At 39.7% G+C, this 24,892-nt stretch overlaps 2 protein-coding genes across 2 annotated transcripts; both read left to right on the plus strand.

Moving 5' to 3' along the window:
* Positions 1–2,295: 2,295 nt before the first annotated feature.
* Positions 2,296–18,546, plus strand: LOC137948230 (protein transport protein SEC24 A-like). The gene is made up of 13 exons (XM_068794236.1): positions 2,296–2,564; positions 3,196–4,299; positions 4,391–4,529; positions 14,917–15,107; positions 15,215–15,322; positions 15,424–15,627; positions 15,776–16,007; positions 16,107–16,256; positions 16,405–16,561; positions 16,998–17,125; positions 17,213–17,535; positions 17,641–17,826; positions 18,016–18,546. The coding sequence occupies exons 2-13, from the start codon at positions 3,247–3,249 to the stop codon at positions 18,247–18,249; spliced, it is 3,105 nt and encodes a 1,034-aa protein (XP_068650337.1). The 5' UTR covers positions 2,296–2,564; positions 3,196–3,246; the 3' UTR covers positions 18,250–18,546.
* Positions 18,547–21,571: 3,025 nt separating this feature from the next.
* LOC137948886 (uncharacterized) lies at positions 21,572–24,892 on the plus strand. Its single transcript, XM_068795089.1, has 2 exons — positions 21,572–22,779; positions 23,576–24,892. The coding sequence occupies exons 1-2, from the start codon at positions 21,697–21,699 to the stop codon at positions 24,638–24,640; spliced, it is 2,148 nt and encodes a 715-aa protein (XP_068651190.1). The 5' UTR covers positions 21,572–21,696; the 3' UTR covers positions 24,641–24,892.

Below are 24,892 nucleotides of genomic sequence, written 5' to 3' on the forward strand. Positions count from 1 at the left end.
GACTTTTGTGTTTTTTTACTTGAGATTATCTTGTCGATACTTTTGGATAATTCAAAAAGTTATATCACATGTTATAAATCACACAAAAAATACACAGAGATTTATAGTGGTTCACAACTTAAACTCAAGCTAATCACTCCGAATGTGTATATACCACATTTAATTCAATACGTTTGGGTTGTTAAGTGAGGCCTACAACAAATTATATCAGTAGTTAATTACAATGCTATCCAACATTGACTTACGCCACTCTGTTGACCACTATAGATAATTTGTAATGCACATCCTCACATATATTTATAGGAACAAACTGGGCTCACTCGCCTAGATCCACAAAGGGATTTTCTAGTAGTTAAATAGGTACTCTTGCCTAGACTTATAAAGAAGGATTTACAACAACAAGCTAAGCACACTTGCCTAGACCCACAAAAGGATTTTTGGCACCAGTTGCCTACACAAGGACTTACAAGTTTCACGATAGTAAACAAGGCTTTTCAGTTTATACCCTCAAATGGATATCAACAACCAACTAAACAACACAACTTAGACCCACAAAAGGCTTATCAATAGCTAATCCACAACAACACAAGTTTTTATCAATCTGGAGATGAGGGTTAGTCTTGCTAATAAAGCTTGACCAATACTTGCAAGAGTTACTTACTTGTAGTTCAACCCTTTACAAAAGCTTCACACATAAGCAAATTTTACAATACAAGCAAAAAATAGATTAACACAACTAATCCTATATGCCTATACAATATAATAGCAACTCAATAGTTAGTAACTACCTGAATTAAAAATTAAAAAAAAAATTGGATTGGCTTTTCAAAGAGGGGCAACACACTTAAAAGCAGTTTGATGTATAACTTGATTTCAAAATATAAACCCACTATTAGTCGTTTGAACCCAATACATGATTTCAAATTCCAATTGAACTAAATCATCTATACTCGACCAAGATCAATAAACTTAGCTCCAATTCTATAAATCAATGTAGATCTCATAGCAAAGCTTTTTGCTAGAATAACTTATACGATTTCAAAGTATTTGAGCAAGTATTCTAGCAAAAAGTAAAGCTAAGTGAATAAATTTCAAAGGAAGGCACGTAAAGTATTTAACTCTGTAAGGAGTGACTTTCCTATATTAAAATTAAAACTCTAAATTTGATCTCAAGGTGTGATTGTGCTTAGGAATGGTCATGGGAGCCTTGGTAGTTGACATTATGAAATTTTGGGGCAAAATCAACTTAGATAAACAAGTTATCAATGTTAAATAAATTGAACCATTGAGCTTGAAAAAATGAATATTTTGTCTTTTGAAAAATGCAGTGAAATATCAACTAAGAATCATAGAAAATACTTAAAAATTTTCTTTATGAGCTGTTAATCACATAGATAAGTCACTTATTTAATGCTTATAATTAGTAGTTTAAATGTTTGCTAACATAAAAACTAATTTAATAAGGACATTGAGACTAATGGTGGCATGCATATGATTTTGAAACTTAAATACAGAAAAAAAGAAGAAGAAAACAAGTGTGAGGAAAGGGATGGGGACTTCTCTCCTCCATATTAGGGAGGGCAAGGACTCCTTCCCTAATACTACAAAAATAAAATAAAATAAAATAAAATAAGGAGATGGATGATTCCTCTCTTTTATAATATGGAGACAAGCACCACTCCATTAACAATGCTATAAGTGAGGGAAACTGGGCATTTTCTTTCCCCATCACGTCCGATTCAATATTTGTCTAACTTAGCTAGGACAATTACTTTGTTAGTTTCACAAGTCGTCTCATTCATCCAACTCTTTAATTCTTCAAATTTTGGTTTTCTTTCAAACCCTAGGGATGGGTTTCCTAAACCTTGCTCAATTTGGGAGTCTACTTGAACCCAATTTATATGATTGATGTTGGTTTGTGTATGATAACATTAGCCTTAAAGCCATACCCATTTATAATTAGGTATTTAAAAATAAAAAAACCTAAGACAAAGAACAAATTGTAATAGTTTTTTATTTATTTATTTATTTATCTCTACATTAAAACATTTAAAGAAGCAATAAAAATTAATATATCTATGACATAAGAGAAACTTAAAGCAAGGAACTCAAGTACCCCTAAAACAATACCAATATTCAGATGAGTCAAAAGGTTATTAAATCTCTGTCGTTAAGGCTGCCACGTGGACCATGATGATTCCTTCAGATCAGAAGTGGTACGATTGTAAAATTTCTCACTAAAACGAGCCATTTCAGTCACTCCGCTCGTATCCACCGGGATTCCCCAGTCTCTCCAGAATGCAGTGATCTGCGCTTTTATGCTCATGCCGGCAATATACTCGCCCTGTCAGTCTTCGCGTCGCCTCTCTTGAACGGCACCGATTTCGGCTCCGACAGGGGAAAACTCCTCGTGCGAGGGATTTCGCTGAAAGTACTTCCAAGATCGTGAGGGAAATTGGGTTTTCCAAATCCTGATTAATTCCTGCTATCGAAGATCAAGAAATTTGCTTGCCGAGCTGGTCTGCATCAATTGGCGATTTCGATCTCTTCAAGGAGATCTCTATGTAAGATTTTCTGAATCTATATAGTTTATGGGGTCTTTTTTGTTTGATCTGCATGATTTACTTGGTCATTTTCGTAAGATCCGAGCTCTTGAATATTCCTACCTTCTAATGTTTTATACTCCTCTTTGTTTCATGCTTGTAGTTATTATTGGATTTGGTTTTCAGTTACTCTACTGCATACCATTAGTTGCAAATGGCTATAATCGACCTTTTACTATGAGTATTGCTAATGGTAAATTCCATGCTACTTTGTCTGTTGTTTTTGGGTTATGTATTAGATTGTGCACATTTACCTTCCTGTGGGAATGAAGGGAGCTGCTGTTGTTGAGATATATGAGTTTCTCTGTGTAAATGTTTAGTTGCGCTGAATTTCTTTTGACAGCATGCTCAACGTAATTGAAGCATAATTCTTCTGAGTTGTTGGTTTCTAAAGCAATCTTTCACGTATAACCCCATAAAATATTTCCATTTTCTCTTCATACATTCTTCTTGTATAATTATTTTACCAATATAGTGGATATTTTCTTGGCCTTTTCTTACTTGGCGTGTCTAGTGTTTCTCGTATTCCCTTTAATAATTATATTGCAGTTGTTTCGGTGTATTTATCACCTCATGTCTCTTGTTATAACAGGCTACAGGGTTGCACATGGTACTCTAACTAGAAGTGAGAAGATCTAGAGCCATGCAACCCATGGGGAATGAAAAAACTGGACTTCCGAGTTTTCCTGGAAGACCCGCAGCCTCTCCCTTTGGGGCTGCTCCTCCAACTGGGACATCCTTTTCATCTTCTGGGCCTGTGGCCCGGCCAGAAGCCGCTGGTTATAGAGCTCCACCACCATTTAGGTTTAATGGACCATCTGCCCCTTCATCAATGCCATCTTACCCTCCACGTCCATCTGTTCCTTCCTTAACACCATCCTACCCTGCGCCTGATATGGGTGCTTATCCACGATATGCAACACCAAACTATCCTTCAAGTGCACCATCTGTGCGGGGTCCACCTATCCCTGGTCAACCAGTTTTTGCTCCACCAGTCCAACCTCCTATTGGACCCCCGCTAGGTATGCCTCCACCAGCTTCTCTTCATCCACAACCCCCTCAGCCACAGATCCCTACAGTGCCCATGGGACCTCCACCTCAAAGTTTGAGCTCAGCTCCACCAAGAGGTAGCGTGCCCCCAATGGCATTTGAGTCATCATTTCCAGGTCCTAAGCCAGTTATACAGCCAACTTGGCAAGGTTATCCTAGTAGGCCAGCTTCTCCTGTTACACATGGCCCACCAGCAGCTCCAGCAGTGGGTGCCCCTTATCTTGGTCAGCAAGGAGGCTTCGCACCTGGCCCACCAGCAGCTCCAGCAGTGGGTGCCCCTTATCTTGGTCAGCAAGGAGGCTTCGCACCTGGTCCACCTGCAGCAGCATCTTTAGGTCAACAATTGCAATATCCTAGCGGTGGCATACCTGTGGGCACCATGCAAGGTTTGATTGAGGAGTTTAGCTCCCTTTCTGTTGGATCTGTTCCAGGATCAAATGATCCTGGGGTGGATTACAAAGCATTGCCCCGTCCGTTGGATGGTGATGTTGAGCCAGCTTCACATAATCAGATTTATCCCTTAAACTGCCATCCGAGATATTTAAGGTTAACAACAACTGCCATACCAAATTCACAATCTTTGCTTTCCCGGTGGCATTTACCACTTGCAGCAGTGGTTCATCCTCTGGCAGAAGCTCCTGATGGGGTCAGTGGTGTTACTTGTTGATGTTTCTTATCTTATGGAATTGCCCTTATTATTGTGTTTAGCTGCATGGTAATTGTTACTGTGTCAGCAGGAGGAAGTGCCAGTTGTCAATTTTGGATCAACAGGGATAATTCGGTGCAGAAGATGCCGGACGTATGTCAATCCCTACGTGACATTTACAGATGGTGGGCGGAAATGGCGTTGCAACATATGTTCCTTACTTAATGATGGTAGGTGACATGGCTAAGTATTTTCTTTCCAGAAATGTGTACATATTTTGTATCACTGCAGCACCCTGGTTAACATGTTATTTGGTCTTATGACTTCTCTGAATTATCATCTTATCCCTTGATGCAAATTTAACTGGTTCTTGAAAATAAAGAACTTATCTGCTCAATCATAAGTGGACTAACATACCATGTCACATGTCGATTATTTTGAGCTAGTTGCTGCAATATATACAGTCCTGATTGTTAAGTTTTTTCAAGTGTTTTATTGGAGAAAAATGGAATGACGTAGACAAGACAAAGACTTAGAAACAGTCCTAAATGCGAAGACCTTCGTGCATTAACTTTTTCTTTCTTTGAAACTTCTGACCCTCTCTTGTTGTAGCCGACATCTATATGGATTTTTTTTATCCAAAAGAGAAAAACCAGAATACAGAAAAAGCTTGATGTCCAAGCGGCAAGAAGCTGAGAGCAACAGAGAGAAGAAAGAAAGAAAGAAAGAAAGAAAGAACATTTAAAAAAAAAAATAGAGAGAAGAATGAAAAAGGACAAGCCCTTGACAAAATATCTTTACAACAAGCTTTGCTGAATAACACCTTCCCTAGCAACAGCATCTGCAGTTGAGTTTGCTGTTCTTGGTTTGTGCTGCCAGTATCCAAGAGGCGAGTGATATTTGAATATCTTCGTATGAACATGCCACTCTCCAAGTATAGAAAGCTGTCCAATTCCTCAAGAAATGACCGCGTTTGAGTCCTTTTCTACAATTAACAGTTGAGAGAAGGAAATACTAAAGAGCTTTCCTCTCTAGAAAATCAAGCTAACATTTGGAAGATGAATGACTATCTGGGAAATTCAAGCGTTAGCCTTGACGATGTACTGAATTCTGTTCTTAGGAAGCAGAGATAGCATTAAGACTCCTTGATTTCCTTGTCCTTTTCATGGATTACACTTAAAACATTAAAACTCTGTGGGAGGAAGGCGAAGCATTGAAATCGCTGAATGCAGTAGTGGTCCCTCGTGGCAGATTTTGTGAAGAAGTAGTGAAACAGTTAATTGTAGGATTTCTTAATTGAACAGTAAAGAATTTTTGAAGATGTACTTGTATCTGTCCCTTGCCTTTTTTATTTTCTTTGTCGCTCAGAGTCATTTTGTTTTACCATAATTTGTTAGTCAAATTCTCATTTGACCTGTCAGCTAGTTTGTGTAATTCAATTTTTATTATTAGTTATTAATTTTTTCTTATTTTATTGTGAATGTAATGAGAAATTATATGGGGGGGGGGGGGGGGGGGGGGGATGGTTGAGGTATTCACACACCAGCTAATGACAAAGGAGGAATTTGTTACTGATGGAGTTAGCCACACCAAGAGGCTTTGTGTATTAGAAAATAGTTTTGCCTTGAGAATCCCAAAGAGAACTAAATCAGAAGAGGGAGGTTTTGGGGGCTGGGGGGTCGAGGTCCTTACGAAACTAGCTAATGATGAAGGAGGAAGTCCTACTGATGGAGTTAGCCACACCAAGAGGCTGCACATATTAAACATTGGTTTTGCCTTGGGAATCCCAAAAACGACCAACAAAACAAGCAGGCTCTGGGTTGTTGTATAAGCAACCATCAAAATTAAGTTTAATAGAGCCCCGGGGGTGGGGGGAATCCAAGCTGTGACAGTGTGGTGCTTGAGGGTTGTCAGTGATGCCACAGCAGTCCAATATTGACAGAAATAAGCACTCTCAAATCCTGCAATTCTTCAAGTACAAACCCAGGAGAGAGCAAGTCACATGATCTTTTCAATAACCTTGTCGCAAGGGTTTGTGCTACTAGAGAATACCTTGCTGTTCCTATTGTTCCAGATGCACAAGGGAACCTCAGCAAAATGAGTTCACCAAGAAGATTGTTGAGGAGTAGAGAGAAACAAAAGCACACTACTTAATCTGGTCTCTGAAGGAGTTGGGGAAGGCAGAGGCTGATGTTTGAGAGCTGAAAACAGAGTACTGTATCTGGGAAGTAATGGGGCAGAGAATGAAAAGGTGTTTGGAAGTCTCCTTGGTGCTGTCATATAGCCTGCATATATTGCTAATCCTTTTCATTGCTCTCTTCTCTAGGTTGTCTGAAGTAAGAATTTTGTTCTTCACAGCTCACCAGCTGAAAAACAGAGCTTTTGGGTGGGCCAAGCAACTCCCATATTAAATTGGGGGCCCAATCATGACTATGTAGCTCAAGCAATCTGGATTTGTAAAATGAAAATGCAGAAAAAAACCATCTGTTGACCACTTCCACATGATTTATCTTTCCCCCGTCCTGCACAGGTACATATTATCAAGTATAGAGATGAGATTGCCAACCTCCATAGCCTCTTCTTCATGAAGATTCTTTCTCCGATGCAGGTCCCGTCAACCATTGGTACAAATGTCAGTAACCATGAGTTTGATACTGTGGGAGAGCCTGTAAATGTTTGGGTAGTCAAATGTGAGAGAGTTTGTCACAAATCAAGCAATCCACCTAGAAATTAACATTGGGACCAGATCTTACTGTGTAGGAGATGCCTGGCTGAAAGTTTCCTTAGCCTTGAGAATGGCTATCTATACTGGGGGAAATTTTGCAAGGGGAAAGAGAGGAAGGCAACCAACAATTGGTACTATAGTTGTATGTAGCAGCTATGACTTTGAGCCAAATAGCATCCTTGTATGTTCTGCATCTCCATAACCACTTTATTATCAAAGCTTCATTCATGTCTTTGAGCTTTCTGATGTCAAAGTCACCCAAATTCTTTTTTTTTTTTTAAGATGTATTTATATTAACAAAAGAGAAAATTACAAAGGAGGAAGGAGCAGATCCCTAACAACAAGTGATTGCAGGGTTGCTCCCTGCTTGGCAAGCACATCTGCTGTCGAATTTGCGGTTCTCGGAATGTGAGACCAAATACAAGAAAATAAGGAGGCAATTTCTAGAATCCCCCTAAAGATGTCTCAATGGCGCCATGGGGAAGGGGATGCACACTCACACCAACCAGTGACCACTTTCAAGTCCCCTTCAATGTGAAGGGGACTGTTGTACTTGTCTCTGAAAACACGGAGCCCGTTGAGGAGGCCATGTAGCTTAATTGACGTAGAATCGGAAATGCCTAAAGGGCCGGCATACGAGAAATGCTGATTGCCTGAAGAATTCGAAATAACACCTCCGTAGCTAGCAATTCCAGGATTACCAAGAGAAGAACCATCAAAGTTCAACTTAAGGAAACCAGGTTTTTCCGAGATCTGCAACTTCGGCGGCAGATGTACTTGCCAGGCAGGGAGCTACCCTACAATTGCTGGTTGTAAGGGAAATGCTCCCTCAAACTTTGTAATTTTCTTCTGTTTTATTAATACATCTTTTTCAAAAAAAAAAAAAAAAAGGAAACCAGGTCCAAGAGGGGTTCATTCCTGCATGACTTGGACCTTTGTCCCGATGTGCATCATTGCCAAGTTTCTCCAGTTTTCACGGATAGAGGTACCCACAAAGGAAGAGAAGGACTTCTTAGTTAGAAGCCAAGAGGAGATATGGCCTGCCACTTGGTCCTCGACTCTTACCGTTGATTCATTTTTTGCATCGAACCGCCTTCAGTTACGTTCATTCCAAAGCCCCCACGGGATGAAACTAGCACAAACAGAGATCATCACTTTTTCGAGACCAGGAAGGGGAGTACCAATGAGCGACTTGTTGAATGAGATCAGATCAGCTATCACACAGAATTGTAGCGCCAACATACACAGAATAGAAGTCTACACCTTCCACGAGAAAGAGCATTTTAGCAGAATGTGACTTGTGGTTTTAGTCTCAATGTTGCAAAAAGGGCACAAGGGGTCGATAGAGGGGTGACCTCTTCTTCTAAGCACATTTTCCGTGAGAATCTTACTTTGACAGGCGTTCCACATGAAGAATTTTATCTTTGGAAGTGCACAAAGATGCCATACAAAGTGGACCTCATGCTCCCTTTGAGTCGAAACCCAACTATTAATGTATCGGTATGCAGATGATATAGAAAGTATTTTTTTTGTCCGGCCACCAGATGAGCTTGTCCGCCTCCGAAGGTCTAATTTTGACCGAATTCAAAGAATCCATCAAGCGGCTGGCTTCCAAAGCCTGTGTTAGAAAGACCCCTTCTGGGATTTAGGCTTAGACCTCCCCCCTCAAAAGCATCAGTTACTAATATCTCTCTTTCTGTAGAGGATAAAAATAAGTTTGTAAGAATTCTGTAGTGGTTCCTACCCCATCCATAGGTCATCCCAAAACTTGAGGGATCTGTCGTTTCCAACAAAGAATCTACTGGCTGAGGAGAATTTTGGAAGAAGTATAGTGTTCTCCAAATTGAAGATAGGCATCTCCGATTACCACTTGAAATCCACCACGGAGAATCCTGACCAAGTTTTGCTAGTACCATTTCTTTCCAAAGATTGGAAGAAAGAGTATTGAACTTCCATAACCATTTTAGGAGCAGCGCTTGATTCATTTCCTTAGATTTCCGAATCCCCAGGCCACCCAAATTCTTTGGCAAACAGACTTCATCCCATCTAACCAAATGATATTTAAAGGCATCGCTTGATCCCCTCCATTGAAATCTTCTTTTGAGCTTATCCATGGTTTTACATATGGAAATAGGACAAAGCATAAAAGATAGTGCATAGTTTGGGATGCCCGCAATGCAAGACTTGAGGATGAGCCTCCCTGCTTTGCTAAGTAAATGTCCCTTCCAAGTTGCTAGCCAGGATTCAATCTTTTTAACCACCCGATTCCAAAGACTTTTGGATATACGGCCATCGAATAAGGGAAGGCCAAGATAGGTTGTTGGGTGGCTAGTTGTTGTGCAGCCAAAAATACTTGCCATCTCCGGAGGAGCTCAGGACTGACGTTAAAACCCACGAGAGAGGTTTTCCCCCAATTAAATTTCTGCCTTGATGCTAATTTGAAGAGACCCAAGACCACTTTAATCCTTCTAGCTCCATCAATATTTCCGATTCCAAATATGATGGTATCATTATCGTACTGGAGGATGGGGATATTAAAAGCATGTTGGATACTAGTAGGAGGGAGTCATCCAAGATTAACAACCGAGAAAAACATTGAGGAGAGGAATTCAGCTACCATGCTGAATAAGAGTCGGGATAGCGGATCACCTTGTTTGATTCCTCTGGATCCTTTGAATATCCATAGACCAAGCCATTGAGAATGAAAGAGTAAGATGCCGAACCCACACAACTTCTGATCCAAAATCTCCATTTTTCGCCAAAGCCTATTTTTTTTTCATAATCTCATCAAATAGGATCTAGTTTACTCTGTCGAAAGCTTTTCAAGATCAAACTTCAGGGCGATTCTTGGGTCCTTATTACAACAGAAATGATCAATAAGCTCATGTGATGCCATAGTAGAATCTAAGATTTCTCTCCCCTTGAGGAAAGCGCCTTGCCCTCTGTGAATGACGGTTGGGAGAAGAACCTTTAAGTAGTGAGCCAAAATTCTAGCAATGATCTTGTAGGCACTTGTAACAAGACTGATGGGTCGGAAGTCTTCTGGCTTCTCCACACTAGCTTTCTTTGGAACCAAAGTAATAAAAAATGCGCCAATACTGTGAAAAGTGATGCCATTTCTGAAGAAGCCATGGATCATTGCTATGATATCCTCCTAGAGCCTAGACCAAAACCTTTTTAGGAAGTCACCTTGAATCCTTTAGGGCCTGGGGCCCTATCACTTTCCATGCCTAAGATGGCACACTGAATTTCTTTGGTAGAAAAAGGAAGCTCTAATAAGGAGGTAGTTGTTGGAGAGAGACGAGAGAAACTGATGTGTTGAAACTTTGGCCGGTTTGGACATTCCTCCGAATATAGATATGTGAAAAACTTGATCAACACATTAGTAATCGAGGTCCGACACAACATTACCTCATTATTGATGCATAATGAGGTAATTCGGTTGGATCTCCATTTTTCCGATGCTACGGCATGAAAGAATTTTGTATTTGCATCTCCCTCCTTCAACCATTTAAATCTGGCTCTTTGCTTCCAACGGATCTTCTCTTAATGCAAGATGTTATTGAGATTAGAATTAAGGGAAACTCGGGAAGAGAACTCCGTAGGAGGTAAACACCTTTATTCTTCTACCAAATCCAGGTCTGTGATCTAAGAAAGGAGAGAAGCCTTCTCGTCACCCAGAGAGGCACGATGACTTGTGGCCCATTCCTTGATTTTTCCTTTTAAGAATCACAGCTTTAGGGAGAAGACTCACTCCCTTTGACCGAAGCTTGGACCCTCAGTCCACCATCCATCAATAAGAGCATCAATTTTTTTCTCAATTAACCATAAGTTTTCAAAACGAAAAGGGAGGGTCCCCATTTTTCGAAAGAGGTGGTCAGCATGATAGGCCAATGACCTGATTCCACCTTATTGAGAACACGACCAATGACATTCCCGAAGAGCTGCAACCAGTCTGGACATGCCAGAAAACGATCCAATTTTGAGAGGATAGGTCACCCAAATTCTTACAAAGAGAAACATTGATTTGATAAGTGTGAGTTGGCTTGATTGGGTGATCATCATCCTGTTCCAAGTAGAAAGCTTCTTGTCAAAATTTTCAAGAATAGGCTCCCTGATTAGATGGCTGGCTGGTGGAGAAAGGTAAACCGAGGTAAGAAATTGCGAGTTTAGATACCTGACAGCCAAGTAGAATGCCCATGATGTTAAGGGCATTCGAGGAGACTTTGACCCTGTTATGGCTGATTTGTCTGAAATTATTATGTGGCCTAATATGATCTCATAGAGGGATAAGATGGCTATGAGATTAGTTTAATTTGATCCATAGTGGCCTTGCAAAAGCATATTGTGCCATCCACAAATTGAAGATTAGGTATGTTTTGTGCATCCATGTCAGCCAGTGTGTAACCAAGAATTCTACCTGGCTATGAGAAAAAAAAAGCAAGCAATGCTTCATTTTGTCATTGGAGAAAGAAGGTCAACTTGATGAAGCCCACAAGAGCTTCGAAAAAAAATGTGAGCACCTCCATTAACTACCACTGATTAGGAAGAAGATATGTAACTCCTTCCCAGAATCTTCCTTTCTGCCCGAATCCTGTCTTTAGCATGATGAAGTCAAGGAGCTTCCAATTTACTCTGTCAAAGGCTTTTTCAAGATAAAGTTTTATCATTATTTAGCTAAGGTTTTTCTTTTTGATGTTATCGATAATCTCATGAGCTATTTAGAGCTGTATACGCAATTTGCATTCAATGGACAAAGGCACATTGGTGAGCTTGGATCATGGAGAACATGCTATTTCTTTGACAATTGAATTGGTCACACACACATTCTTCTATTAGCCAATTGTTAGTCAACTGCTTCGCAAGAATGGGTCATTTGCAGCCTAATTTGGTGGTCAACCAAGTGTTCTTTTACTTGTTTGCTGTTTCCTGGCTTTGGTAAGCCTCTTTCTTTTTTTAAGTAAATTGGCGAGTACTTTGGCTAACATTATTTATGCACTAAAGATCAAGCTATTTGTCGGAGATTACTGGCCAAGTCATACATCACGCCGTTAGCCATTAGCTTGATCTCTAGTGCATAAAAAAGGTTACAGGCCCACATCCTTGGATCCTCCAGGAATGTCTGCCCAGCCTTCATTGGCCTGGAAACTTATTCCTCATTTCAAGGAGAAAATCTTTCTATGACGCCTCTTAAAAAAAGAATTCTTGTGTGTGATCAACTTTAGTTGAGAGGTATGAAACCAAGGAACTGTAAATTCTGTCATAATTAGCTTAAGTTAATTGATCATACTTTACTCCATGTATTGCTCTGAAAGAATATGGAGGTTGGAAATGTCTCGTCTTTGTAGGGACCTGTGAAGAACTTAGCGTAGTCGTGAGTGATTGTGGTACTGTCTAGGATTTGCTCCCCATTGTTGCTAAGGGAGGAAGCTTTATTCTATCACTGGTGTGGAGAGGTAATGGCATGGGAGAATATAGTGTTTGCCATCCCCCTCCTTGAACCATGCAAAATGAGCATGTTGTTTCCAAAAAAAAATGTTCTTGAGAAGCAAGAGAATTAAAATCATTCTTAAGGGAGGAGAGATGAAGGACCTCATTAGAGTCAAGGGGATGAGCTTCAATTGTGTGGTTAATTGCTCGAATTTGACAGTGGTGAGCTCTTTGCCCAATCTTTATGCAGGATTTTAAAAGCTCTTTGCACTTGACAATCATAGAGGCCAGTCGCAGAGAAAGAGCCCAACTAATTTTTCAACTTCTCGACAAATCCTTCAGAATGCTGCCAATAATGCTCAGACAAGAGGTCTCCAATAATTTGGAGGACAGCCTTGGGAGGGTAATGCTGGCAATTTCAGGAATTTTGTCATGCCAATCTACCTTGGCAAAAAAATCTGTCTAGCATGGTGACAATAGGCAGCTGTTGACAGTTGATCCAAGTAGAGAACTTGTTGTTCAGAGGGATCTTGTGGATGCAGACTTTGTTTATTGTTGAATTTAGGACCCCATGATTGAAACCTCGAGCAAGATGAGAGAGGGAGAGAGAGAGAGAGAGAGCTCGGGTAGAGAGGAGAGGAGAAAATAAAGAAAAAAACTTTAGGCTAGAGAGAGATTCTTCCACGAGTTGAGAAGTGGAGAGCTTGGTTGAACCCTTCAACCAAGACCCCTATTTATACTATTTTCATTACATATTTAGGGAAACTTTAGAGATAAGTTAGGATCCCTAATTACATCAATCATGATTATCCAAATCTACATAAATCAAGGGAAGATAAATCAATTACATTAATCAAGGAAGATTGCCAAATCTTCCAACTCATGTGATAAGGATTCCAGCTCTTGTGATGACTCATCATGCCACCTCACGTGGTGACTCATCATGCCAGCTCGTGTGGTCATGGTGGGTCCCACCTTGTAACATTTATAAAATCATTCCATTCTCTCATTGATGCAGTTGTGGAGTTGTCAGGAGACATGACTTATAACATTAAAATTACCCATGAGGATCTTAGGAACTGACCAAGTGGCAATTTGATTTTCAAGGTCTGACCAATGTTCATGATGAACAGTGTGTAGGGAGAGGCTTTATCCAGAACAAGCAGCCCCAACTGAGTTGTTTGAAAATATTTTAATTTTTTAAGTGCAGGAGAATAATGACCTATAGAGGTCTCTAATAACTGAAGGCGAGAAGTCTTCCAAATTGCATGCCACCTGCAGAAACAAGCTTTCCATGCATACTGATGGCCAGACCATTCCTTTGATGTGGGAGGTGGCGGTAGAGGCAAGCCTGGGCTCTTGAAAGAACACAAGATGAACATGCTGGGCCAGAAGCATCTCACAGTCAATGGCACATTTGCTTATGCCCCCAAGGCCTTTGTTGTTTGAGGAGATGATTCTCATGAGGATGACAATGAATATTCCCTGTCTGGACAATGACCTTATAATTTGACTGCATCCATGCCCATAGAGGAGGCAAATGTCTTAATATTTGACCATATCAGATACTAGCTGCCTGAGCCTGGAGAATTACTGTTAGTTGTCTGCTGGTTTGTCTCAGTATGTGTTTCTGAGCCACCAGATTTTCTGGTTGATATTCCGCACCACCTCCTGGAATGGGTCAATGTGCTTTTCAGCTATGATGGTTCAGTTAGGAAGGTGCTAACTAAAATGGTAGGATACTGGTGATTGTCCCTGCATTGTAAATATGTTCTTTAGATGGGCCAGTGGGGCATGGATGATCTCCATTTGTGTCTCCTTCTGCTACCATCATGGGGTTTTCCAACTTGGTTCTGTCACTCCCTCCATCCATGGGCACTTCTCCTTGCTTTGAGCATGATGCTGTGGAAGTTGTATGTTTATCATCAGCTTTTGGGAAGTAAGATCAACACAATATGAGGGAGAGGATGAGGAGCAAAATTTTTTGCCCGTTCATCTTTTGTCTTTTCTGGCATCAATTGTGAATGGTGGGAGAGGGAGGCCAGTAAGAGTGGAGAACCAGGGTTTGTAGCTTTATTGAGCAGGGTGGGGGGCTTTGTTGGTCTGGGCTTTATGAAAGGTGTGTTTATGCACCTGGTCTGACTGGGTTAAGATGGGGCTCATGTTATTCTGTATGGAATATGAACGGTGGTGTCAAGACGGGCAGGCTGGTCGACAGATTGACTGGGGAGGTGGAAGCCAAAGGGTTTTGGTTGGTCTGTTGGGAAAGTGGGTTTGGGAGAGCTGAAATGAGAAAGTAATTTGAAGTACAATTAATATTCCTCACTATTTCTTAATGTTGTTTGTTTACCTGAATCTTTGGTGGTTCTTCATAGCAGATTATTTAGTTGGTCTTTCTATTTGTTATTTGGCACTCTGGGAAGGACATCAGTTTTTAACTGGTTCTGTACATATTTATGCAGTATCTGGGGATTATTTCTCCCTTTTGGATGCATCTGGTCGTAGGACTGATGCTGACCAACGTCCTGAGCTTTCAAAGGGTAGTGTAGAATTTGTTGCTCCAACAGAATATATGGTGCGCCCTCCCATGCCACCACTATATTTTTTCCTCATTGATGTTTCACTCTCTGCCATTCGGAGTGGTATGCTTGAGGTAATTATCCTATATTTGATTGATCACTACAGTTAATGAAGCTGCCATTGAACCAGTATGACAGGTAATTCAGTATCAGTTGAATTCATTTATCACCTGTGTGGCAGGTTGTCGCAAGGACCATAAAGGCCAGTTTAGATGAGTTGCCTGGATTCCCCAGGACACAGATTGGATTCATAACATATGACAGTACACTCCATTTTTATAATATGAAGGCAAGTATTTCATGCTGCCTATATTTTTTTTTATGATTTTGTTTTTGTTATATTTGTTGATATAGGCACTTATGTTATTTATGTGCTGTTCTATGCACCAGTCATCTTTAACACAGCCTCAGATGATGGTGGTGTCGGATTTGGATGACATATTTGTTCCCTTGCCTGATGACCTACTTGTAAACTTGTCCGAGTCCAGAAGTGTTGTCGATGCATTTTTGGATAGCCTCCCTTCCTTGTTTCAGGACAATGTGAACATAGAATCTGCCTTTGGGCCAGCTCTTAAAGCATCATTTATGGTTATGGTTAGCTATCTTCCTTTATGCTCATACTTAATTTCTAGCTTGACATCCAACTGTTCTTACCTTAAAAAATAGTTAAATTCTTGGAGAGTGGATTTTAAGTTCTGGAGCAACTTACTTCGAATTGTCGTTGTTGTGTTTTTATGAGCAGGGCCAATTGGGAGGAAAGTTGATGATCTTCCAGAGCACATTACCCTCTATTGGTGTTGGCCGTCTAAAGCTACGTGGCGATGATATTCGTGTTTATGGCACAGATAAAGAACATGCATTAAGAATACCAGAAGATCCATTTTATAAGCAAATGGCTGCAGATTTTACAAAATATCAGATAGCAGCTAGTGTATACGCTTTTAGTGACAAGTACACTGATATAGCTTCATTAGGTATAGGCATTTCATGTGCTATTAAAAGTAGACAAACAGAATCTTTGATTGTTTTCTACTCTCACTTTTAATGGTCTTTTCCTTACTTTCATTTGGCAGGAACTCTTGCAAAATATACCGGCGGTCAAGTTTACTACTACCCATCTTACCAAGGAGCTATTCACCAAGAGAAATTGGCGCATGATTTAGCTAGAGACCTTACAAGGGAAACTGCTTGGGAAGCTGTCATGCGCATACGATGTGGAAAAGGTGCACCTTACAGTGGAAGCATTTCTGTTCTGTAACCATTCAGATTTTCTCTTTTCTTTTTCTGAATTCATAAAAAATTGTGTTTATCATTGAGCTCCTAATGGTTTTTTTCTTTATTCTCTTTATTTTTTATGTTTTCATTTTGCAGGGGTGAGGTTCACAACCTACCATGGTCATTTTATGTTAAGGTCTACTGACTTGCTGGCTCTCCCAGCAGTAGACTGCGATAAGGCCTTTGCTATGCAGCTAGCTCTTGAAGAGACTTTGTTGACCACCCAAGTTGTCTACTTTCAAGTTGCTTTATTGTATCCTTTTTGAAATTAATAATGGTAAAGGTTCCTTGAATATTATGTATGCAAGATTCTTTTGCCTTCAAAGATTTGGTTGTGTTTGGACATGGAGGCTCCAGATGAGGAAGTTCTTTTCTTAGTCATTCTTTCTACAATTTTCAAATTATCCAATGCCAGAGGTACATTATCATGTTTCTAATATAGTGCATATGGCACATAGTTCTACAGAACAGTTCCACTCGAATGTGGAACCATTTTGTGGCCAGTGTACCTGTCTACATGGATTTCCTCCATCATTGCAGGAAATCATTTTCCTTTCCCCTGGCCTAAGTTTCTCTCCTGAAAACTGCTACTAAGTAGTCTAAAACATTTTTTTTTTTGATAACTTAGTATAAAACAAGAGCCCGTCGTCTTTCTTACTGGTAGAAAAAAATCCTTAACAAATGAAAAGGTACACATCATCATCTGGTGAGAGACGCATCAGAGTGCATACTGCAGCGGCACCTGTGGTGTCAGAACTTAGTGAGATGTATCGATATGCAGATTGTGGGGCCATTGTATCTGTGTTGAGTAGGTTGGGTAAGAAACTAGTAGCCCTGTGAATACTTCTTTAAGTTGGCCTCATTTAATTTTTACGTTTTCTTATTTAAATTTTTAATGCTTCAGGAATTGAGAAAACATTGTCCAGCAAATTGGAAGATGCCCGCCACGCAGTGCAGCTAAGGATTGTGAAAGGCCTCAAAGAATACCGCAACCTCTATTCTGTGCAGCATAGGTTAGGTGGCAGGATGATTTTTCCAGAAACATTGAAGCTCTTGCCACTATATGGTTTAGCTATTTGTAAATCTGCTCCTCTTCGTGGAGGGTATGCGGATGTTCAGCTAGATGAAAGATGTTCTTCTGGGTATAGCTTCATGATTTTGCCTATTAAAAGATTGTTAAAGGCTCTTTATCCTAGCTTGATGCGGCTTGATGAATTTCTTATAAAGGTAGAAACCACTTCTTCTTTTTCTCATTTTAGTAAGTGCTGAAGAACAGTGGAAGCTAAAGTTTTGGGTCTCACCTTTGACAATGTTACCAATAATGTTTTTCAGGGTCCAGCTGACGTTGATGATTTTTGGAAAGTCTCTAAGCCGCTGTCACTAACTGCCGAGAGCTTAGATCCTAGAGGACTTTATCTTTGTGATGATGGTTTTCGGTTCGTCATTTGGTTTGGCAGATCACTGTCTCCTGAAATTGTCATCAACTTACTAGGAGATGACTTCCCTGATTGGTCCAAGGTATTAATTAGTTCTTTCATCTATCTCTACTTTGGTGGTGAATACGCATTTCTCAGTAGATAACCACCCCCACCTGTGGGTTTCTTTTAGAAGTAGTGGCACCAACAAGTTATGAAAGTTCCAATTAGTGTTGCAGCATCTGTTTCTAGGACTCATTTGGTTTTCTTTTTCTTTTCTCTGGCTTTCCAGCTTGTTCTTACTGAGCGTGATAATAATATTTCAAGAAAGCTTATGGCACTGCTCAAAAAGTTCAGGGAGAGTGACCCTTCCTCCTATCAGTTGTGCCATCTTGTGAGGCAAGGAGAACAGCCAAGGGAAAGTTTGCTGCTACTTGCTAATCTTGTGGAGGACCAGACCGGGGGAACAAGTGGCTATATTGACTGGATTCAGCAAATACACCGTCAGGTTCAACAAGCTGCATAAAATTGGTACATGTTAGCTTGGTTGAGCTTGGCCTTCCAAGACCAATTTTGTCTTTTCAACTGCTCCTTGTGCCATTCTCTGGTATTGCTTCCTTCTTGCTTCTATCTCATTGCTCCTATGCCATTGTCTTATATCACTTATTTGTAGTGCATGCTTAGACTGGATGTGCTGGCCGATATTGTAAACCAAAGTAGCGAGATTCACTTGTTACTGATAACCAATTTTTTTTTTTTTTTAATATTAACTATCGAATTGGGCTTCAGGTTTTTGAAGTTTAGATTGCATTTTAAGTGCTCATTTTTTAGATTACAAATGAGTTACATGGGGTCCTTTTTGTGAGGAATTTCTTTGTCTTCCTTTTCTACACAAGTATTTTTAAAATTCATTTTTTTTTTTTTTTTACCTTTCATGTTGTAAATTGATTTTATAAAATTACATTTTTATATCTTTAAAATATTTTGAATATTTATAAAGTTTTTAAGTAAACAGTTGAATGGGACATGGGCTGAAGTGGGAAAAGGGTTGGAGAAACCAATAGGCATTCCCTAGGGTGGAATCCCCTACACATCAACCAATACCTAATACATATTGAGGGTACATCCACCCTTGGTTTCTAAAGGATTTGTCATATTCCCAACAAAGATGAAACCAATGCCTCGAAAGAACAATTAATGTAGGAATTTTTACAGGCTTAAGGAGAAATTTCTAATCCTTGATTATTGACTTACCAAACTAATGTAGGAATTTTTACAGGCTTAAAGTCTATCTTGTTGTATGATTTGGGTACTGTTTTTATACTAATTTTTTGTTTACTTACTACTCTGGTAAAAAAAAAAAAATCTCTTATTTATAATTGATCGAATCGCAAATGTAACAAAATGGTAACCAAAAAATTGTACAAAATAAGTTATTTACTTCAAGTGCATATTGTTTACACCCCTAAATTTAGTGTAAATAAATAAATAATTCATTAACTTATTTAATTTGAATACATTGAACTTCTATTTATAATAGAAAAATACAAATAATCATAATTAAATTAAACTACCCAAGTTTCAATTACACCCATAATAAAATTACTAATCATAACTAAAATAAACAATCACTTAAATATAAATCCTAGAACAATAAAATAACTCTTAATAGAGTAGAATTCTGAAAATACTAAACTTGCTCCTTGGCTACTACCCTTTCCCGTGAGACACATTTTCATGAGAGTCATGTAAAACTCTTCTATATTTATTCTTCAAAGCTCCCCCTCAAGATGAAGTTTGTAACTTTTGCTTGCAGAGAAAAATCTTTTCGGTCTTCAATCTTGGTCTTTAATCCTCATAGGCTAATAAAAAAAAATTCATAGATGACAAATTTTCATCTTATATTCTCTCCATTTATTAGATATTTTGGTCACATAAAAATTACTACAACATGTTAAAAAAAAAAACCATCTTTCTTGTACTTCTTTTTCTTCTGCTTTTCCCTCTCAGGCTAGGGATAAAAAGGACATTAAAAACCCAACATGGATAAAATAAATATGGGAGAAAATTCACTCCTACCCAAATGATAAGACTGCATACATTAGTAAAAAATGATCCAAGTCTAAGAAAAAATCCATTTGATTCCAATAGTGGAAAAAAGTCCAATTTTAGGGCACAAAAAAGAGACTTCACTCTTTTAGGGTAACTCAGACAAAAATGACCTTTTGGGTGAAAAATAAAATACTTGAATCAAGTTAGACGTTAGGCGCAATCCAGTTCTTTATAGGTAGTGGGTCTATAGGCATTGCTCTGAAGTGATGAAAACAAAAAATTATAAATAGAAGAAATACTATAAAAATATAAGAATAATAACACTCATACTTCATGGGGAAAAACTGGAAAAAAAAAAAGGGATTAATAAAAGTTTTGTAATGTGTAATCTAACTTTCTTCTAGAACTGTATATTGACCAAATGTGGCTAGGCACCGTTGGATCTGCAAACATTAGAAGCACATAAGGCAATTTGTGGGGTGGAAGAAAATAAACATGCTTAAGCAACTAAACCTAAGACAAAATAGAATCAAGACGAAGAAGAACATCGAGCAAAATTCAAAAGATTGAATTTTTCCTACATAAACTCATTACAACTCAAGCAAAACTCCTGTTTTTTTATCAAAAAAATCTTCAAAGACCATATGTCTGATCTAATACCATGAGAAATGGAAGTTTAGAAATAGTTTACAAGTTTGGCCGAGAGTTAAATGTGATTGAAAAAAAAAATGCAAAGTTAGAGAAGATAGAGGAGAGCAAATAAAGATAGAACAACCATGTTTAAGTGAGAAGAGGGAGGAGAGAACAAAGTCCTCCTCCTACACAAGCAAACTTCTTTTATTTCTCATTAGGTTTTACATCCATATTCCCACAATACTTCAAATACTCCCATGCTGATAATGAAGTTCAATTATGTCAAAAAGACACCCAAATCACACATATGCATGCATGTAAGCTCACCTTCTCACCCAAGCTTATCCTACTCAATGGAGTGGGACGACATCTTTATCTTTTCTTTAAGGTGGTCAAGGTAGGGGAAATCAAGGCACGTTCCCAATTTAAACTTGCTTCATTGCTAGTCTTAATTAAACTTACAATGTTATCAACTAAATGTAAGTAGGGGAAGCTTCAAGCCCAAGGGGGTGGGACGGAGACTTCACCTTGCAGGGACCACCGACATTCGCGCGGTCCTGATCGATCGACACCGGTGCAATGCAGTAGAGCGGATTCATCTCCCCTTACTCAACACAACCCACCAAAAATTCACAAACAAATTAGAGCCCCCAAATAAGGAGAACCGAAGCAAGAAACAGCCACTAAACAGGCACAAAGTGAAGCAAAAGGAAAAACAAATCCTCAAAAATCCATATGATCGTTCGCTGTGCTCACAACAAGCGCCACCAGAATGGTGCAAAGAAAGCGAAAACAAAACCCTGATATTTGAGAGATCATTGGTGGGCAGGGATCTCAGAGAAAGAACAAACCCTAGATTGGAGACTCCACTTATCGGCCGAGAAGGTAACCCAGTCGGAGATGGGGAGGAAGAGCCATCCGATACTTCTATTGGGAAATGACAACCGATTTTGTACACAAGGGAGAGTGAGAGAGTAGTGAATTCACTTTCACTCGTGTTTTTTACTTGAACGAGTAATTCACTTTCACTCGCCACTTACGCAGTTACGCGTGTACTTACACTGTTGGGGTTACATTCCCTTATTCACTTTCACTAACAGAGTGCACCTAAAGCCCTGTGCCGCCCCAAATGTAAACCAGAAAGACCAACTGGCGAGGTACAATTCCGAGACCTGCTGAGAACTGCGAGAAGAGCCTCCTCCGGAGGGGGAAAAAAAATAACGGCGGACAAAGAAAGAAACCTATTTTCATCTTCCCACCTCCGAGACCGCTCCTGACGAGGCCCAAAATGAAGGCCTTCTTCTACAGACGAGCCGCGGCGAAACTCAGAAGCACCACGGCTCCTCCAGTGGCAACGATGGCCCTCGTTCATTCTCCCGTCTCTCCCCGACGACATCTACTAAACGCCGCGTCTTTGGAAGGGAAGAAACCCGAGACACCTAAACCAGTGTTGAACTTCTTCTCTTCCAGGTCTTTGCACTCGTTTCAAGATAACGCATTGATGGTTTCCGATGCTGAGCCCCGTGCTGAGGACGAGGAGGAGACTGATGAGACCATGAACGAGTTTCTTTCCAGGTTCGTGCATAAAATCCGTGGAAAGCTTGTGGAAGTATACCCTGATTGTGACAAAGAAACCATCGATGCTATGCTTCTGGTGATCTGTCGAAAGGTTGTGTCGGAGATGGAAAAGGGTGGCATTGATGAAATGCTTGATTCCGTCTCCAAAGAACAGTCCCTCGATTTGAGTCAGGATCTATGGAAAACCATTTGGCAGGTCAGCCAGGCGGTCCTCGAGGACATGAGAAAAGAGATGAGGAAGGAACAAATGAAGCGGTTCCTCCAATCTGAAGACGTCAAATATATGTGCCACTTTGCAAGTGATATAGGTATACGAGGAGATATGCTCAGAGAGCTCAGGTTCAAGTGGGCGCGGGAACAGTTGGAGGAGAGCGAGTTTTATCAAAGCCTGGACATACTCAGAGAAGAAATTGTCCAACAAGAGACTGGTGCTGAAGAGAAGGGTGCTGCTGGGGCCGATGCTAGAGGTGATGATACTAAGCAGAAGGTTGTGACACTTCCACAGAGGCGTGGGAAAATTAAATATAAGATTTATGGTCTGGACCTCTCCAGCTCCAAATGGGAAGAAGTTGCTGACAGAATCCACGAGGCCGAGCGATATATTGCTCCCGAGGAACCCAAGGAAATCACTGGAAAGTGCAAGATGGTTACCCAGAAAATTCTCAACTTGAAAGAGGAGGATGATCCTTCCCCACTTTTGGCTGAGTGGATTGAGCTTCTAAGACCGGCAAAAATTGATTGGCTTGCTCTGCTTGACAAATTAAGGGATAGAAATCCTGGTTTATATTTCAAGGTCAGTTGGTGAACTTTGATTTGATTTCTGGTTTTTTAAGTTTGATAAAAGTAATGGTCTACGAATAGAGTAGATGTTGTCCTTTCATGATAGGATTATAACTTGTCCCGTTTTGTATGTACTTTTGGAAGAAGAAAAAACAGTTTGCAAACCAATTAATCAAAGCTGCTTGTTGAGAAACTTATTATATTTATTTTCTTTGTTGTAGAGGAAGTTGTTATTTGTTAAGCATTTGTTATTTTTTAATTAAAGGATCAGAGTTTGGTAAAGCTGTCCCATTTTGTATGTACTTTTGGAAAAAAAGAAATTTGCAAACCAATTAATCAAAGCTGCTTGTTGAGAAAGTTATTTATATTTTTTTGTAGAGGAAGTTGTTATTTGTTAATAATTTTTTAGTTATTGGATCAGAGTTTGGTAAAGCAATAGAGTTAATGAATTGTCTGTTGTTTCTATATCATTTTAAAATTTCTATATAAGTAATGCTGTGGTAGAAGAATATAAGGGAAGAACATTTTGGAGCTCATGTTGTTTCTGGTACTCTGTAAACCTGTAAAGAGCAAGCTACATTTTGTTATTTTGTTTCTTGCATTTGATACACACCTGACACACACTGACACACACCCAAGATACCAGTCTTTTGAAACTTGAATGTTAGCATCAGATTAAGAACTCCTGCTGCCCTTTTTTTCATGTCAATGAGTAATAATGCATCTTTAAACTGAACTGTCTTTCTCTTTTTATATTATAGAATTTTTTCCTAATGTTCCTCTGCCATTTATGCTGTTATTATGCTTAGGTTGCTGAAATTATCTTAGATGAAGAAACTTTTGATGCAAATTGTAGCGACTATACGAAATTGATGGATCACTATGCAAAGGAAAACCGTGTGGAGGATGCTGAGAGGATTCTTAGGAAAATGACTGAAAAGGGTATAGACCCTGATGTCCTGACTTCAACTGTACTTGTTCACTTGTATGCTAAGACAAACAATCTAGATCGAGCAAAGAATGCATTTGAACACTTGAGGAGCCAAGGAATCAAACCAGATATTGGGGTTTACACTTCAATGATCATGGCTTATGTAAATGGGGGTGAGCCAAAGTCTGGTGAACTTTTGATGAGAGAAATGGAAGGGAGGGGGATCAAACCCACCAAGGAAATCTACATGGAACTTCTCAAAGCGTTTGCACAGCGCGGCCACATTGATGGGTCACAAAAGATGTTTACATCCATGAACTATGCGGGATTTCAACCAAGTTTGGAGATGTATGCATTGCTTCTGGAGGCCTATGGGCATGTTGGGGATCCTGATCAGGCAAAGAGCAGCTTTGATGAAATGAGGAAACAAGCAGGTCATAAGCCAGATGATCGGTGCACAGCAAGTGTGATAGCAGCATATGAAAAGAAGAACTTACTCGACAAAGCCTTAGCATTGCTCCTCGAGCTTGAAAAGGAGGGTTTCAAGCCAGGGATAGCTACATACTCGGTAATGGTGGATTGGCTTGCTAAGTTGCTGCTGGTTGATGAAGCGGAGCAGTTACTGGGTAAGATAGGGGAGGGAGGAAGCCCTCCTCTCAAGCTTCAGATAAGCCTTTGTGACATGTATGCAAGAGCAGGCCTTGAAAAGAAAGCACTTGAAGCTCTTGAAATTGTGGAAAATAAGAAAGAAATGTTGACGGCTACTAATTTTGAGAGAATCATACATGGGCTTCTTGCTGGTAGACTTGTGCAAGACGCGATTAGGGTTCATGATCAGATGCAGAAGGAAGGTTTTCCATCCTCAGAGACTCTTAAAGTAGCGATCATGGCCGCTCAAGCTATGCCTCGTGCAGCTTATTTCCAGGGACCTAGAAGCAGATAGAAAAGAAATGAGAAATTTGTGATTAACCTAAGAGGTTTATACTGAGGCTTCCTAGCTTTGCAAGTTTTTTAAGTTGCTCAGAGAAGTAGGATTATAGAATCTTCAAGTGTCGGAGTGTTGAATATTCAGTGGCTTGAGTCTTTTTTTTTTTCCCTTCTTTTTCTTCTTCTTTCTGAATCAAATTGTTAAATTTGGGTTTACTTGGAACTAATGAAAGGGCTTTACAAGCTCCTTGATAAGTTGCTACATCAA

This window comes from Aristolochia californica, unplaced genomic scaffold, assembly GCF_029961685.1.
Source record: "Aristolochia californica isolate CCGP_79_NKW_82.1479 unplaced genomic scaffold, dmAriCali1.0.hap1 SCAF_13, whole genome shotgun sequence".
Classification (NCBI taxonomy): domain Eukaryota; kingdom Viridiplantae; phylum Streptophyta; class Magnoliopsida; order Piperales; family Aristolochiaceae; genus Aristolochia; species Aristolochia californica.

Excerpts from the sequence above, each read along its gene's own strand:
- LOC137948886 (XM_068795089.1), top strand. The coding sequence starts at position 21,697 with ATGAAGGCCTTCTTCTACAGACGAGCCGCGGCGAAACTCAGAAGCACC. Across the intron at positions 22,780-23,575 it reads ATCCTGGTTTATATTTCAAG|GTTGCTGAAATTATCTTAGA; the intron begins GTCAGTTGGTGA and ends TATTATGCTTAG.
- LOC137948230 (XM_068794236.1), top strand. The coding sequence starts at position 3,247 with ATGCAACCCATGGGGAATGAAAAAACTGGACTTCCGAGTTTTCCTGGA. Across the intron at positions 4,300-4,390 it reads TGGCAGAAGCTCCTGATGGG|GAGGAAGTGCCAGTTGTCAA; the intron begins GTCAGTGGTGTT and ends CTGTGTCAGCAG. Across the intron at positions 17,536-17,640 it reads TTGATGAATTTCTTATAAAG|GGTCCAGCTGACGTTGATGA; the intron begins GTAGAAACCACT and ends AATGTTTTTCAG.